The sequence below is a fragment of the Orbilia oligospora genome (assembly GCF_000225545.1).
Source record: "Orbilia oligospora ATCC 24927 unplaced genomic scaffold scaffold00109, whole genome shotgun sequence".
Lineage (NCBI taxonomy): Eukaryota > Fungi > Ascomycota > Orbiliomycetes > Orbiliales > Orbiliaceae > Orbilia > Orbilia oligospora.
The window spans coordinates 600,334-611,966 of NW_011645666.1; the positions used below are offsets into that span (position 1 = coordinate 600,334).

Sequence of the window (11,633 nt, forward strand, 5' to 3'; positions counted from 1 at the left end):
CCAAAGTTTTATCACTCCTAGTCCTCCTCCTCCTCGTCGAAGTCGGATTGTGCTTCTTCCTCGGCTTCAGAAGCACTTTCTTCATCCGAGTCGAAGATATCTGCGTATTTCGAGGGCTTGGCGGCGGCGGCTCTCCCTGGCCGAGCCCTAGGGGCTACAGGTTCAGGGTCACTCTCCGAGTTGCTATCAACTGGAGCTAGTTTACGGGCAGGTTTGACGTCCCCATCCGTTTCTTCGTCACTAAGGTCGATAATTCGTGATTTTTTGGTAGCTTTGGCTGCCTTTGGAGCACTTAGAGCGAGATCCTTCTTCTTTGCGGCCGCTGGACGCCCGCGTTTCTTTGCGGCCTGCACCCTCCCTGCTGTAGGTTCGTCGCTGTCATCTGAGCTTGCTGGTTGCGTCTTCTTGGCTGCTGGCTTGTTGGCAATATTCTTCTTGCCAGCTATAGAAATCTTCCCTTTACTTCTACCTATAGGGCTACCTGCATCGGAATCGTCTGTAATTGAATTTATGTGTCAACATAGATATTTAAATATACGTATCGCAAGGTCTACTCACCCTCTTTATTTTGTCCGGGGTCATCTTCCATATCGTCATCTGAAAGATCAATGATCCTCGGAGTCTTTGAAGTTACTGTTCGTGCCCCCGCCCTTTTTACGGGTGTGTGATTTTTAGCATCATCATCGCTAAAATCGAAGATGTCTTTGTCTGACTCTTCCTTCACAGGTTTAGCAATGAGCGGCGCCTTTTTAGTGACCTGAAGAGTGGTCTGCTTTAGCTTTGGTGCGGCCGGTTTTGGCGCGGCCGGTTTTGGCGCGGCCCGAGACTTTTTCGGTTTGATAATAAAATCATCGTCTGAGTCTCCATCCGAACCAGTGATCAGCTTTTTGGCGGCGGCCTTGCCTGCAGTCGTTTTGACCTTTCTAGACTTCTTGAGGGCACTACGTTTGGTTGCTCGCTCCTGGTCTTCCTTCAACTGTTTGTACCATTCTTCCATAAAAACGTCGAGGTCCTCTCTCCACAAGTCCTTTGGCGAACGCTTAGCAAGAGTGTCGATTTCCCCCTCCTTGGTTCCGCATTCGGCTAGTAACTTCTCCACTTTTTCCTTGGTTAAAGACCAGATGGGCATCTGGTTTGGAGTCAGTAAAACGTAATTTGGACTTTTTTGTAGGTATACATACCCCCAAAAGATAATTAAAGCCGTCGCCGACATCATCTCCTCCCGTGATCTCTTCGTTTTCTTCGACAATGGGCTCAGTTTCCCCAGATTCTTCGGCTTCCTTCTTGTTTGAGATTACATCGAACTTTTGCGATCGAAGTTCCGCGATAAGAACGGCCCTTTTTTTATTTGACACCACCAGCTCTTTCTTGATGATCATTTGAACAAAGCGGGCTTGATTTGTGAGCTTCCTCAGCTGCTTGTTTAATTCGCCGAGAAGGTAATCCTATAGGTTCTGTTAGCAAGGGCCAGATGCACAAGAGCCTTTTTCTTTCGTCTCTCTCTTCCTTATTTCGCGGTCGTCTTACCTTGCGGGATTGGTAAAGTTTGAGCCGGACAAAATAGAATTCTTTAAGAATATCTTCGGGGGTTTCGTATCTCGTGAGCCTACCTTGGGCATCGAAAGCGACCATGTTGGTAGTACTGGCAGTTTTGTTAAGTTTGAAGCGGGTTTCCAGCCCTTCCTTCAAGGCTGCTTCCATGGACGCCTTTGAGTCCAGCTCTACTATAAAATGAACTCGAAGATCAGAATTATAATCGAGATAGTCTTTAATCCAGGCCTTTTCCACCTTCGTTACTTTTTTGTCCTTGTCCTTGCCGTCCTTTTCTGGGGGTTTGATGATGTCATCGAGTTTTTCTTTGAACTCCTGAGTCCAAAGTCGGACTGGTAGCTCTGTAATTTCAACGGTGGTGTCATTTACTTGGTTGATGATACCAGAGAACTGGTATTTTTCGGGAGTTAAGCGCTCAAGCCGCCCTTTGAACCCGCGGTACCATGGCTGCATCGGTTCGAGGTCTTGGTCATCGAGAAGACGACGGATGTTCATGGCTACGTCCTCCGGATTGTAATTAGGGATGCTGGAACTCCACCCAGTGCCGATACCGTCCGATCCGTTCATGAGGATGAGGGGTAGGACTGGGGCATACCAGTTGGGTTCAATCTTGTCTCCATCTTCATAGTTGTATTCAAGGATGGCATCGTCAGCCGCTGGAAATAGTGCTCTGGCGAATGGCGATAACATCGTGGAGATATAACGAGCGCTCGCTGCATCTTTGCCACCACCCAAACGTGATCCGAAGTTACCAATGGGCTCGAGTATATTGACATTGTTGCTGCCAACAAATGTTTGGGCTAAAGCGATGATTGTTTGAGCGAGAGAGACATCACCGTGCTGATAATGTGTGTGATCTAAGACGTAGCCAGCGAGTGATTGAACTTTGACTTCTTTCGAGAGCTTTTTCTTGAAACAACCGAATAAGACCTTCCTTTGGCCCGGCTTTAAACCATCAATTGCGGAGGGGATGGAGCGTATGTTATCGGCCATTGAAAAGAGAATCAATTCTTTGTTGATAAAATCATCGTACGAGATCTTCTCAATGCTGTGATCGAGGTACACGCCGGGACGATATTGTCGAAGCCATTCTTTCCGCTCTTCAATCTTTTTCTTCGAAAATACCATATCAATGAGACCACGTTCCTCGAGTTTCATGCTGTGGAACTCCTTCAGATGCTTGTCCAAATCCGAGAAATATTCCTTTGCTTCGGCACTTGATGAAGTACCCAATCCTTTGTAATACTTTGTTTGCCAGCCCTTTTCAGTATTCGTTTCCTTCCACTCTTCGTACTCGGGCATGGTGAAGAACGCTCGCGATTTTGTAGGCTTTGTCACGACGCCCTTATATGCCTTCACAATTGGGGTTATAAATTCGAGCAGAAACCCATCAATCTTTAGGAGGCTTGCAAATTGAGCATCAAGAAAATTGATTAATAGGCCTTTGATGTGGCTGCCGTCATGGTCCTGATCTGTCATGATCATGAGATGACCATAACGAAGATCTTTAATATTCTTTTCGTCATATGTCTTTTTGTGCTGTAATCCGAGGATTTGCTTGATATTTTGAATTTCTGCATTCTTTGCAATCTGGTCTGCCGGTGCGTCTCGAACATTTAACATTTTCCCTCGTAACGGGAACACGCCAAAGAGATCCCTTCCTACAACTTCCATGCCGGACATTGCTAGTGCCTTAGCTGAATCACCCTCGGTCAAAATTAGGGTACATTGCCACCCGTCTTTCGTGCCAGCTTTGTTCGCATCAACAAGCTTCGAGTTAACGATGCGGGCTCGCCTTGAACCATCTGTTTTTTTCAAAAGCGCATCTGTTTTGGTTTGTGCTGTATCTGAAAGAGCTTCTTTGATACCGCTCCTGACGACTTTGGTTAGGAAAGCGTCTGAAATCTCGCAGGCACTTCCAAATGCGTTTGGGCGGGTTGTAAGTTGTTCTTTTGTTTGAGAGGTAAAGGCGGGGTTTTCAATCAAGCAATTGATGAACAGGAAGAAGTGGTTTTTGATTTGAGCCGGTTTCAAGGCCGCCAGCGCCTTTTGTTTTTTCATTTCTGCATTGAGGCGATTCACGATCCTGTCAGCGACGTAATTGACGTGGGTTCCACCAGAAGTTGTAGCGATGGAGTTAACGTAAGAGACCTGTTGGAAAGTGCCATCTGATACAGCAAATCCAATTTCCCACCTATCATTGACTCTTTCATATGCGATAACCGGCGGCTTGCTATCAAGCTCAAGAATCGCCCCGGATTCTTGCTTTTCGCGGAGGATAGAGTCAACGTGTAATTGCATAAATGTCTTGAAATCTTTGATCTTGATTTGATCTCCATTGTAGTAGACCTTTAGGTCCCGGCAACAGCCAGCAAGATCATAAACCCTACGACGTACCAACGACTCGAAATGACTATCGATTTCCGTCATCCCGAACTTCTCTAGATCTGGTTTGAAGGTGACTTTCGTGTATTCCTCGGCTTTAGCCATCGGTTTGATTATAGCCTTCTCACAGACTTTCATGTTGTTTCGCCAGACTTGTTTGTATTTTTGTTTCGACTTTTTGTCTGCTGTCTCAAGAATGAATTCTGTCGAAAAAATATTACAAAGCTTTGCACCGAAGCCGTTTCGTCCACCAACAACTTTTTTCTCGTTATCGTTGTAGTTGCTGCCAGTAAGAAGATGCCCAAAGATCATCTCCGGGATGTATATTTTGGTTTTATCGTGTATTTGAATTGGAATTCCCGATCCGTTATTATAGACACTGATAGTACCTTTTTCACGGTCGAGTTCAACCTTCAACATGTTCATGCTGGGATCTCGGATCTTATTATCAGCAGCGTTGACGATTATCTCGTCGAAGATTTTGTAGAGCCCGGGGACGAAGGAGACTTCCGAATAAACCATTCTATCTTCGTCTTGGTTGTGGATCCACATTTTGCTCTCCGTTCTCTCGATAGATCCAATATAAGTATCCGGGCGGATGAGAACGTGTTCTTCTTGTGAAAGCTGTAAATGAATATGTCAGAAAAGCAAAACGGTTACGGAGTATTTTGCGAATCGTGACGCCCACCTTTTGATATTTGTCTGAAGCATTCTGAACGCCCTTCCCTTTGTCTGAGGTAACTAGCTTCCCGATGTTATCACCATCTTTTCCTTCTTCATCTTCGAGATCGTCGTTGAGGTTTTCGAGATCTTGAAGGGGCTTTCCAGGCTTGCCTGCACGTCCTGCAGCTGCCTTCTTAGTAGATGTTGTCTTCTTGACCCTTTTTGGTGGGGTCCCGGATAGATTCCCGTCGGATTCATCGCCGTCATGATTTGCAGGGCGTTTTTTCCCAGCGGTCTTTGGGGGAGCGGATGATTTTTTAGGTTTTGGCGCTGCCTTGGCTGGTTTTACAGCAGGTTTGGATGCGGCCTTCTTCTTCTTCTATTTTACCCGAACGGGAGACAGTCAGCGTGGTAGACGAGATACTTGGGACATGAATAGGGTAATGAACGTACAGGTGTTGGGTCATAGCCATCAGAATCATCGGTGATACCGAAAATAGTTTCGTCCTCCATGGTTGGAGCAGCTGGTGTTAAGTAATTGCTTTCTAGTTATCCGTTCAACTGTCTGGTTCGGATAAAGTGGCGGTATGATGAGGGTTTCTTTCAAAGTGGATGGTTGGGATATATTAGTGTGATGGTGAATGATGGAGAAGCAGACGTGATTCAGAGCTCTGGTCGCTATTGTGTTACTCGCTTTTGGCTGGTGTTGTTTTTGTTGTTGTTGCTTTGGTGGTAGGAAAGAAGGCACGAGTTTGGTGTGGTTTTCGCGTTAGTGGCGGTGCAGCGCCAGGAACAAAGGGTGTGGCATAGTTTGTGTACGTGTGTGGCGTAAATGAAGGGACTACTTCCTTCTTGAGCGAAAAAAGGAGTGATACCTGGGCAGCCCCTTAGTTGCCCAGTCTGATGCTGCTTCCATACTTCTGGGTGTTCTCCGGAACACACTAGTACACCATGTGAGTAAGAAATATTTCACTCCTGCGTACTTACTTACTTAAGTATTTACTTACGCAGTGCAATCTATCGATTATATCGTAATATTTTATATAAATCAGTAGTATTAGTTAGTACTACTTGCTTCGTCAGTAGTAAGAAATAGAAGTATATAGGTACTTGCTTACTTGGTATCCTCTCCTCTCCTCTCCTCTCCTCCTCTCCTCCCCTCCCCTCCCCCTCCTCTCCTCTTGTACCCCTGTTCCCACTCCTTTTGTTTCCTCTCTGTCTCCGCCTCTGCCTCTCTCTCTCCCTCCTTACATTTAGACCTTCTCATTGCTGCGAACAGCGTACGTATCTATATTTATTCCGGAGGTACTTCTTACTTACCTAAGTACTATTTCTTTTTTTCTCACCAACTTCGCAGCATCCGCTTGTTTAATAGTTAACATTAACAGCTTACCGCATTAGGACGGATCAATGCACCAGGCCGCATATTGTTAGTCTTGTAACCGCTACTTACAAACCACCTTTCTAAGGTCTAGGCGCCTTGACAAGTTGACCCAGCTTCAAATACACATCTCACGCACACTTCTAGAGAATCTTCCATTCCCTTAGCATAGCCTCGAGACCACCTTTAACATTAACACCGCCGATTTTGCCAGGAAAGGATATGTAAATCCTGAAAATAGAGCGCCCATTCAACATTCAGACCATTATAATACTCGGGTAGTGTCTGCGACTCTACTCGAGCCCTTTAATCTATAATCTCCCAAGTGCCTGCCTGTCACTACAGGCAATCCCTGGTTACATAGAGGCTTCAACATGACGCGGAATCTAGATCTCGGGGCCCGAAATAGTAGTCCTCCGACAGACGAATCTCAACGTTCATCGCACTCCTCTGATAGTATGGTTACGGTACGACTATCAAATTCCGAGTCCATCCCTCAAAAAAGAATGTCACTCAAGTTGGTCACTGATGACCAGTCAACCGGCCCAAGAGCCCTCACTGATCCCGTTATCGGAATCTCACGACCGTCCCCTACATCTCCCATTGGGGCTTTTCGAAGAGATAGCATGAGCTCCGAACCCGAAGAAAGCACGGTCGACTGGGCGGAGCTGGAGCGCTCGGAAGAAAAGGAACTAAGAGACGATACAGCTGATGAGGTTAGCTCTGGGGTTTTCGGCGCTCTTATTCTGACGACCCATTTTCGTTCTGACGTTATATTTCTTATATAGAGCACGACTTTCTTACTAGCCCGTCTTGAAAAAGAGAACTCGCGACTCGTAAATGACCCAAAAGCAGCCCGGGCGGTCCCTGGGCAGCCTCGACCACCCTCCTTGCATCATCTTAAAAAACTGATGGACAATCCTGATCCTGCTACCCTCAGATATTCGATGCTCCCTTCGCCGCCGCCATTGACTGATCTCGACTTCTATGCGGCTTTGGTAAATGACTATCACCGAACGGCTATGAGGCTGCCTTTTCTTCTTAGTAAAAAGATAAGGAGTGGCATTCCGCCCCCGTTGCGTGGTGTGGTGTGGATTTCTATGTCAGGAGCCCGTGATTCGAATCTAGAGTCAACATACGACCGACTTCAAGGAGAATCTTCTCCGTACGAGCACCTTATCGGCAAGGATCTCGATCGGACTTTCCCGGGGGTTGATATCTTTTCGACGGCTGGGGGCGAAGGGCAACGAATGCTTGGTAGAGTCCTCCGAGCTTTTAGCGTTTATGATACACAGATCGGATACTGCCAAGGGTAAAGTTAGACTTGTATGATTAAAAGAAAAAGCATATGAACTAATATTGCGATCGTTAGGCTCGGCTTCTTGGTTGGACCCCTTTTGATGCATATGGGCGAAAGAGAAGCGTTTTGCGTCCTTGTTAGGTAAGAAACTTCAGCACCGTGGCCGATAGGCACAAAGCACAATGTACTCATGCTTGTTTTAGGCTTATGGAAAACTACGAGCTCCGTTCCTGTTTCCTACCGAATATGTATGGATTGCAGCTACGGTTGTATCAACTCTCCAACTTAATTGCGATTCATCTTCCAGAGCTTGCTAAGCACCTTGACGAACTCGGGATCCAGGCAGAATATGCCACACAGTGGTTTTTGTCCTTTTTCGCTGTTACTTGCCCTCTACCAATGCTTCTCAGGATATACGACGTGATCTTCCTCGAAGGGGCCCCTGAAACGATCATGCGTGTTGCAATCTCTCTTCTACGCCGTAATGAGGCCCGTCTCCTCGCCAGCCACGAATTCGAAGAAGTCATGCAGATGCTGTTGGCTCGGGGCTTATGGGATACTTACAAATGTTCTGCCGACGACCTTGTGAATGATTTCAGTAGCCTAACCGGGATGGTCACGAGGGAAGGCCTGATGGAGCTAGAAGAGAAGTTTAAGAAAGAACACCCAGAAGAAGCCCATGTTCCATTTCAGTCCACAAAACCACAGGAAAATAGTGTACAAGCTGTAGCAGCGAGATTTCTAGGGAGGTTTTGGGCGATCCAATCCCCACGGGAAAGCACACCTTCGGTGAATCTTAGTGCATTGCCAGTCCCTACAGCGTCTCGGCCCAACAGCACGATCATGCGAAGGACCGGGTCGAAGCAAAGCATTGCTACAATGAATTCGCTAGACTGTGCGGTCTCCGAGATAGGAAGCGTACACCAGGAGGCAAATTCGTCAACAGATGATCCTCGGAGTTCTAGCAAATCAGCATCCTCCTCAGCCCGTAAAAACAAGGAAAACGACTTGCACAATCAGATTGAAGATCTCCTCGTTGCCATGAGTGCGTTGCAACGGGAGCATGCTGCGAAGATCGATGAACTACAAGCGCTACGACAGGAGAGGGCGGAGGAGCGCCGGTTATCAAAACGATTGGTAGCTCTGGTCGCGCAGGAGCCAGCTCAACCGAATGATTCTAGTTCTGAGATTGCAGAGCTGTGTAGTCAGCTTTCCCAAAACTTCGACGAATTTGAAGACCCTGCTCAGCCGCGCCGATCGTATAAGGAACTCGCCGAGGAACTAGAACGAGCAAGGGAAAAGTTAAGGCAAGAGGTATCGCGGACGAAAGATCTCCAGTCACAGTTGGTTGATAAGGATGGGGAGGTTACTCGATTAAAGGGGCAGGTGGCCGAGTCCAGGTCCCGATGGCAGGATTCTCAGAAAGAGAAGCACAGGCTCGAGAAAACAATCAGCGATCTTAAAGCCCGCAAAGATCTTCCCAAACACGTTACTGCCGATTTTGACCATCATGACGCTAGTCCAACGGCGGAAACGGAGAAGCAGCCCAATGGGCTCCGAGCATTCAAGTTAAACCGGACCGATAGCGGCGCTAATACCAGGCCCAGGCAGGCTCCCACATCCACCCCGCCAACGTATAACAAGCGTTCAAGTAGTCTCGGTATTCAGCCACTACTTCAGAGCACTGATAACCAAACTCCTGCGTCAGCTGATGCTTTGTTGCTAGAACTAGTGCAAGCGAAAACAGCAGAAGCAACAGCGAGGCAAGAAGCCGAAGAAGCTAGGGCGAAACTCGAGGCAATGCGGAAAATGCTCACCAACAGCACCCCCCCGTCCAAAGCATCGATAGAACGGGCCAACACGGTATTCATGCCTGGCCAAACTACAACAATATCTTCGATGGGGCCTCCGTCTTCAGCTAATACGTCTAATACGGGGGCATTTGGAAGATGGGCACCATGGGGTCGCAAGTCGTCGGGTACTGATTGACCACCTATATATTTGTTAATATCCATAAATACATGTTTGTTGAAGCTGACGAAATGATTTTCGATTTTTCTTCTTGTAAATACTTCTTGGGCGCATTCTTAATTCTCACAATGTTTCGGCCTATTCGTCTCTATCTTGCTTTCTTTCATTATTTCATTACTTTATTCATTTTGGCAATTAACCATGACAAGCAAGGCAGCCTTTTCTTCTTTCCTTTTTCTTCTTGTTCCTCGGGTTTGGTTTTAAATTTTGGCGGACATTAGATAGTACTGACCCGGCGATTACTTAGCGAATACTATAGGTCTAGGTAGCAGGTATATTGATTTCCAGATGTATATATATCTCTTGGTTGGTAGCGATGGGCTGGTGCAAGTGGGAATAATATATCTAATACTATATAATTCTACTCACCGTGATATCATTCCATACAAAGTAGCCTGGGCCTGTGAATCTAGATCTATACACATGTACATACATGCACGTGCAAGCGCAGGAGCTAGCTCGAGACCAGGGGTGGATATCAATTGGGTGATGTGTATGACTAAGCTGACCAGAGCTTCCGTCGCGCCACAATAAAAACTGTCATGGCCACTGGTACCATCTACCTTTCTTGGTCGACCGCGACATCACACCCATCCACTGAAATACTTCCTAAACTTACTGACCTAGTCTTGAGCCACCTGCCATCAAGCAGCGCGGGGAGTAGCTCTGGAAAAGATGAATCCAGCACTGGCGAACAATCGGGCCGCGGTCCCAGGACCCTTCTCACCCGCTCAAGCCGGCGCGCTCGCACAACCATCAGGGACAACTGTTCAGAACAGTAACCTCGCCGCCCAACAGCAACAACAGCTCTTGATGCAAAAGGCCCAAGAAAATCAAAACCAATTACAACTGGAGAAGTCCCGTGTCTCTCTACTTCTTGAGATCAATACCGAGCTATTGAAGGAGTCGTTACACTTACAGGCGGCTAAGGCTGCGGGCGCAACGACAGAGACAACGGAGGACGTCAAAGCCCTCGAGAAGAGCTACAATGAGTAAGGCATATCTGATATAACCAAAATCTTGTAAACCCTCATCCAACGGATACTTCCTTACATACTTGTTTCTCCATTACCAGGTGCCTACAGCGACTCAAGGTCAACCTTGCGTATCTCGCCGCTATGGCTGATCGAAGAACGTCAACATTGCCAGCTGCTCCGGCCCTCCTGCTACCACCATCGAACATTCCATCATTGATTGAGCCGTACAAAAAACTACAATCTCTATTCCCAGGAATTAGTAGTGCCGTAACAGCCGTGCCAAACCCTCAGCCCGGGCACACCAGAGGCAGCAGTCAGGTAGCAATGGCAAACCCAGCAATAAAGACGATACCTAATCAATCACAACTACCTCAGTCATCACCGCCCCCGCAACAGCAACCACAGCAGCTTAACACCAATCAGCATCCTTTATCTCAGGCACAAACACATCCACAGCAGCAGTCCATCCAACCAGGTGCTATGCCGCAGAATCAAATTCCCGCTGTAGCATCCTCTATGATGCAGAATATTATGCAAAATCCGATGCATGGTGCTATGCAGAATATGAGCCACATGCCGCAGATGAATCAGATGAGCCCGCATCAACAGCAGCAATTACAACAGATACAGCAGATACAGCACCAACAGGCCCTCAATCGTCAGCAGCAGCAGCAGCAGCAGCAGCAGCAGCAACAACAACAACAACAACAACAACAGAATCCTCAGCTGGCTATACACCAGCAACAGAGCGGACAGATGAATATGAATGCGATGAGCTTCAACCCCGGATTTTATCTTCAGCAGGCTCAAATGCAAGCCCAAATGATGCGACCTCAGCAGAATCCCCGAATGATGGGTGTTACAAATACTGCCGGCATAGGCTCGACGGGAATAATGACCCCAACCATGGCCCCCACAATGCCTGGGATGGATCCGATGTTTGGTACTGGGGAAATGAATTGGAACTTTGGCATGCCAGGAAATTGGAGCATGGGTGGAACCGGCTAACGATTTGTATCTGTGGGAGAGAAGGCGGGAGGTACAACCATGATATTATATCATATATCGGTGAGTTTTTGCATAAAAAATTTATTGTAAGTTGGCATTTGCTTTTTAGTATCTATCTATCTCACATACACACACACTCTCTCTCCGTCTCTCTCTCTCTCTCTCTCTCTCTCTCTCTCTCTCTCTCTCTCTCTCTCTCTCTCTCTCTCTCTTCTTTTTTTTTTTTTTTTGTTTAATTTAAATTTTGGTTAATTTTTTTAGTGAATTGTTTATAGGGGAAGGTAAGGGTGAATTTTTGAGGTTAAGATAAATAAAGTGTTAAATAAAGTGTGGATAT

General features: G+C 46.8%; 3 protein-coding genes across 3 annotated transcripts; 2 read left to right on the plus strand and 1 right to left on the minus strand.

Moving 5' to 3' along the window:
• Positions 1-17: 17 nt before the first annotated feature.
• Positions 18-5,112, minus strand: AOL_s00109g184 (uncharacterized protein; the record flags this gene model as incomplete). The annotated part of the gene is made up of 6 exons (XM_011126665.1): positions 18-496; positions 559-1,129; positions 1,182-1,445; positions 1,528-4,560; positions 4,625-4,978; positions 5,053-5,112. 6 exons carry the CDS (start codon positions 5,110-5,112, stop codon positions 18-20), a joined length of 4,761 nt encoding a protein of 1,586 aa, XP_011124967.1.
• Positions 5,113-6,354: 1,242 nt separating this feature from the next.
• On the plus strand, positions 6,355-9,269 carry AOL_s00109g185 (uncharacterized protein; the record flags this gene model as incomplete). The annotated part of the gene is made up of 4 exons (XM_011126666.1): positions 6,355-6,696; positions 6,769-7,292; positions 7,353-7,421; positions 7,484-9,269. The coding sequence occupies 4 exons, from the start codon at positions 6,355-6,357 to the stop codon at positions 9,267-9,269; spliced, it is 2,721 nt and encodes a 906-aa protein (XP_011124968.1).
• A 717-nt stretch (positions 9,270-9,986) lies between these two features.
• AOL_s00109g186 (uncharacterized protein) lies at positions 9,987-11,296 on the plus strand (the record flags this gene model as incomplete). Its single annotated transcript, XM_011126667.1, has 2 exons — positions 9,987-10,303; positions 10,387-11,296. 2 exons carry the CDS (start codon positions 9,987-9,989, stop codon positions 11,294-11,296), a joined length of 1,227 nt encoding a protein of 408 aa, XP_011124969.1.
• Between the last annotated feature and the right edge of the window lie 337 nt (positions 11,297-11,633).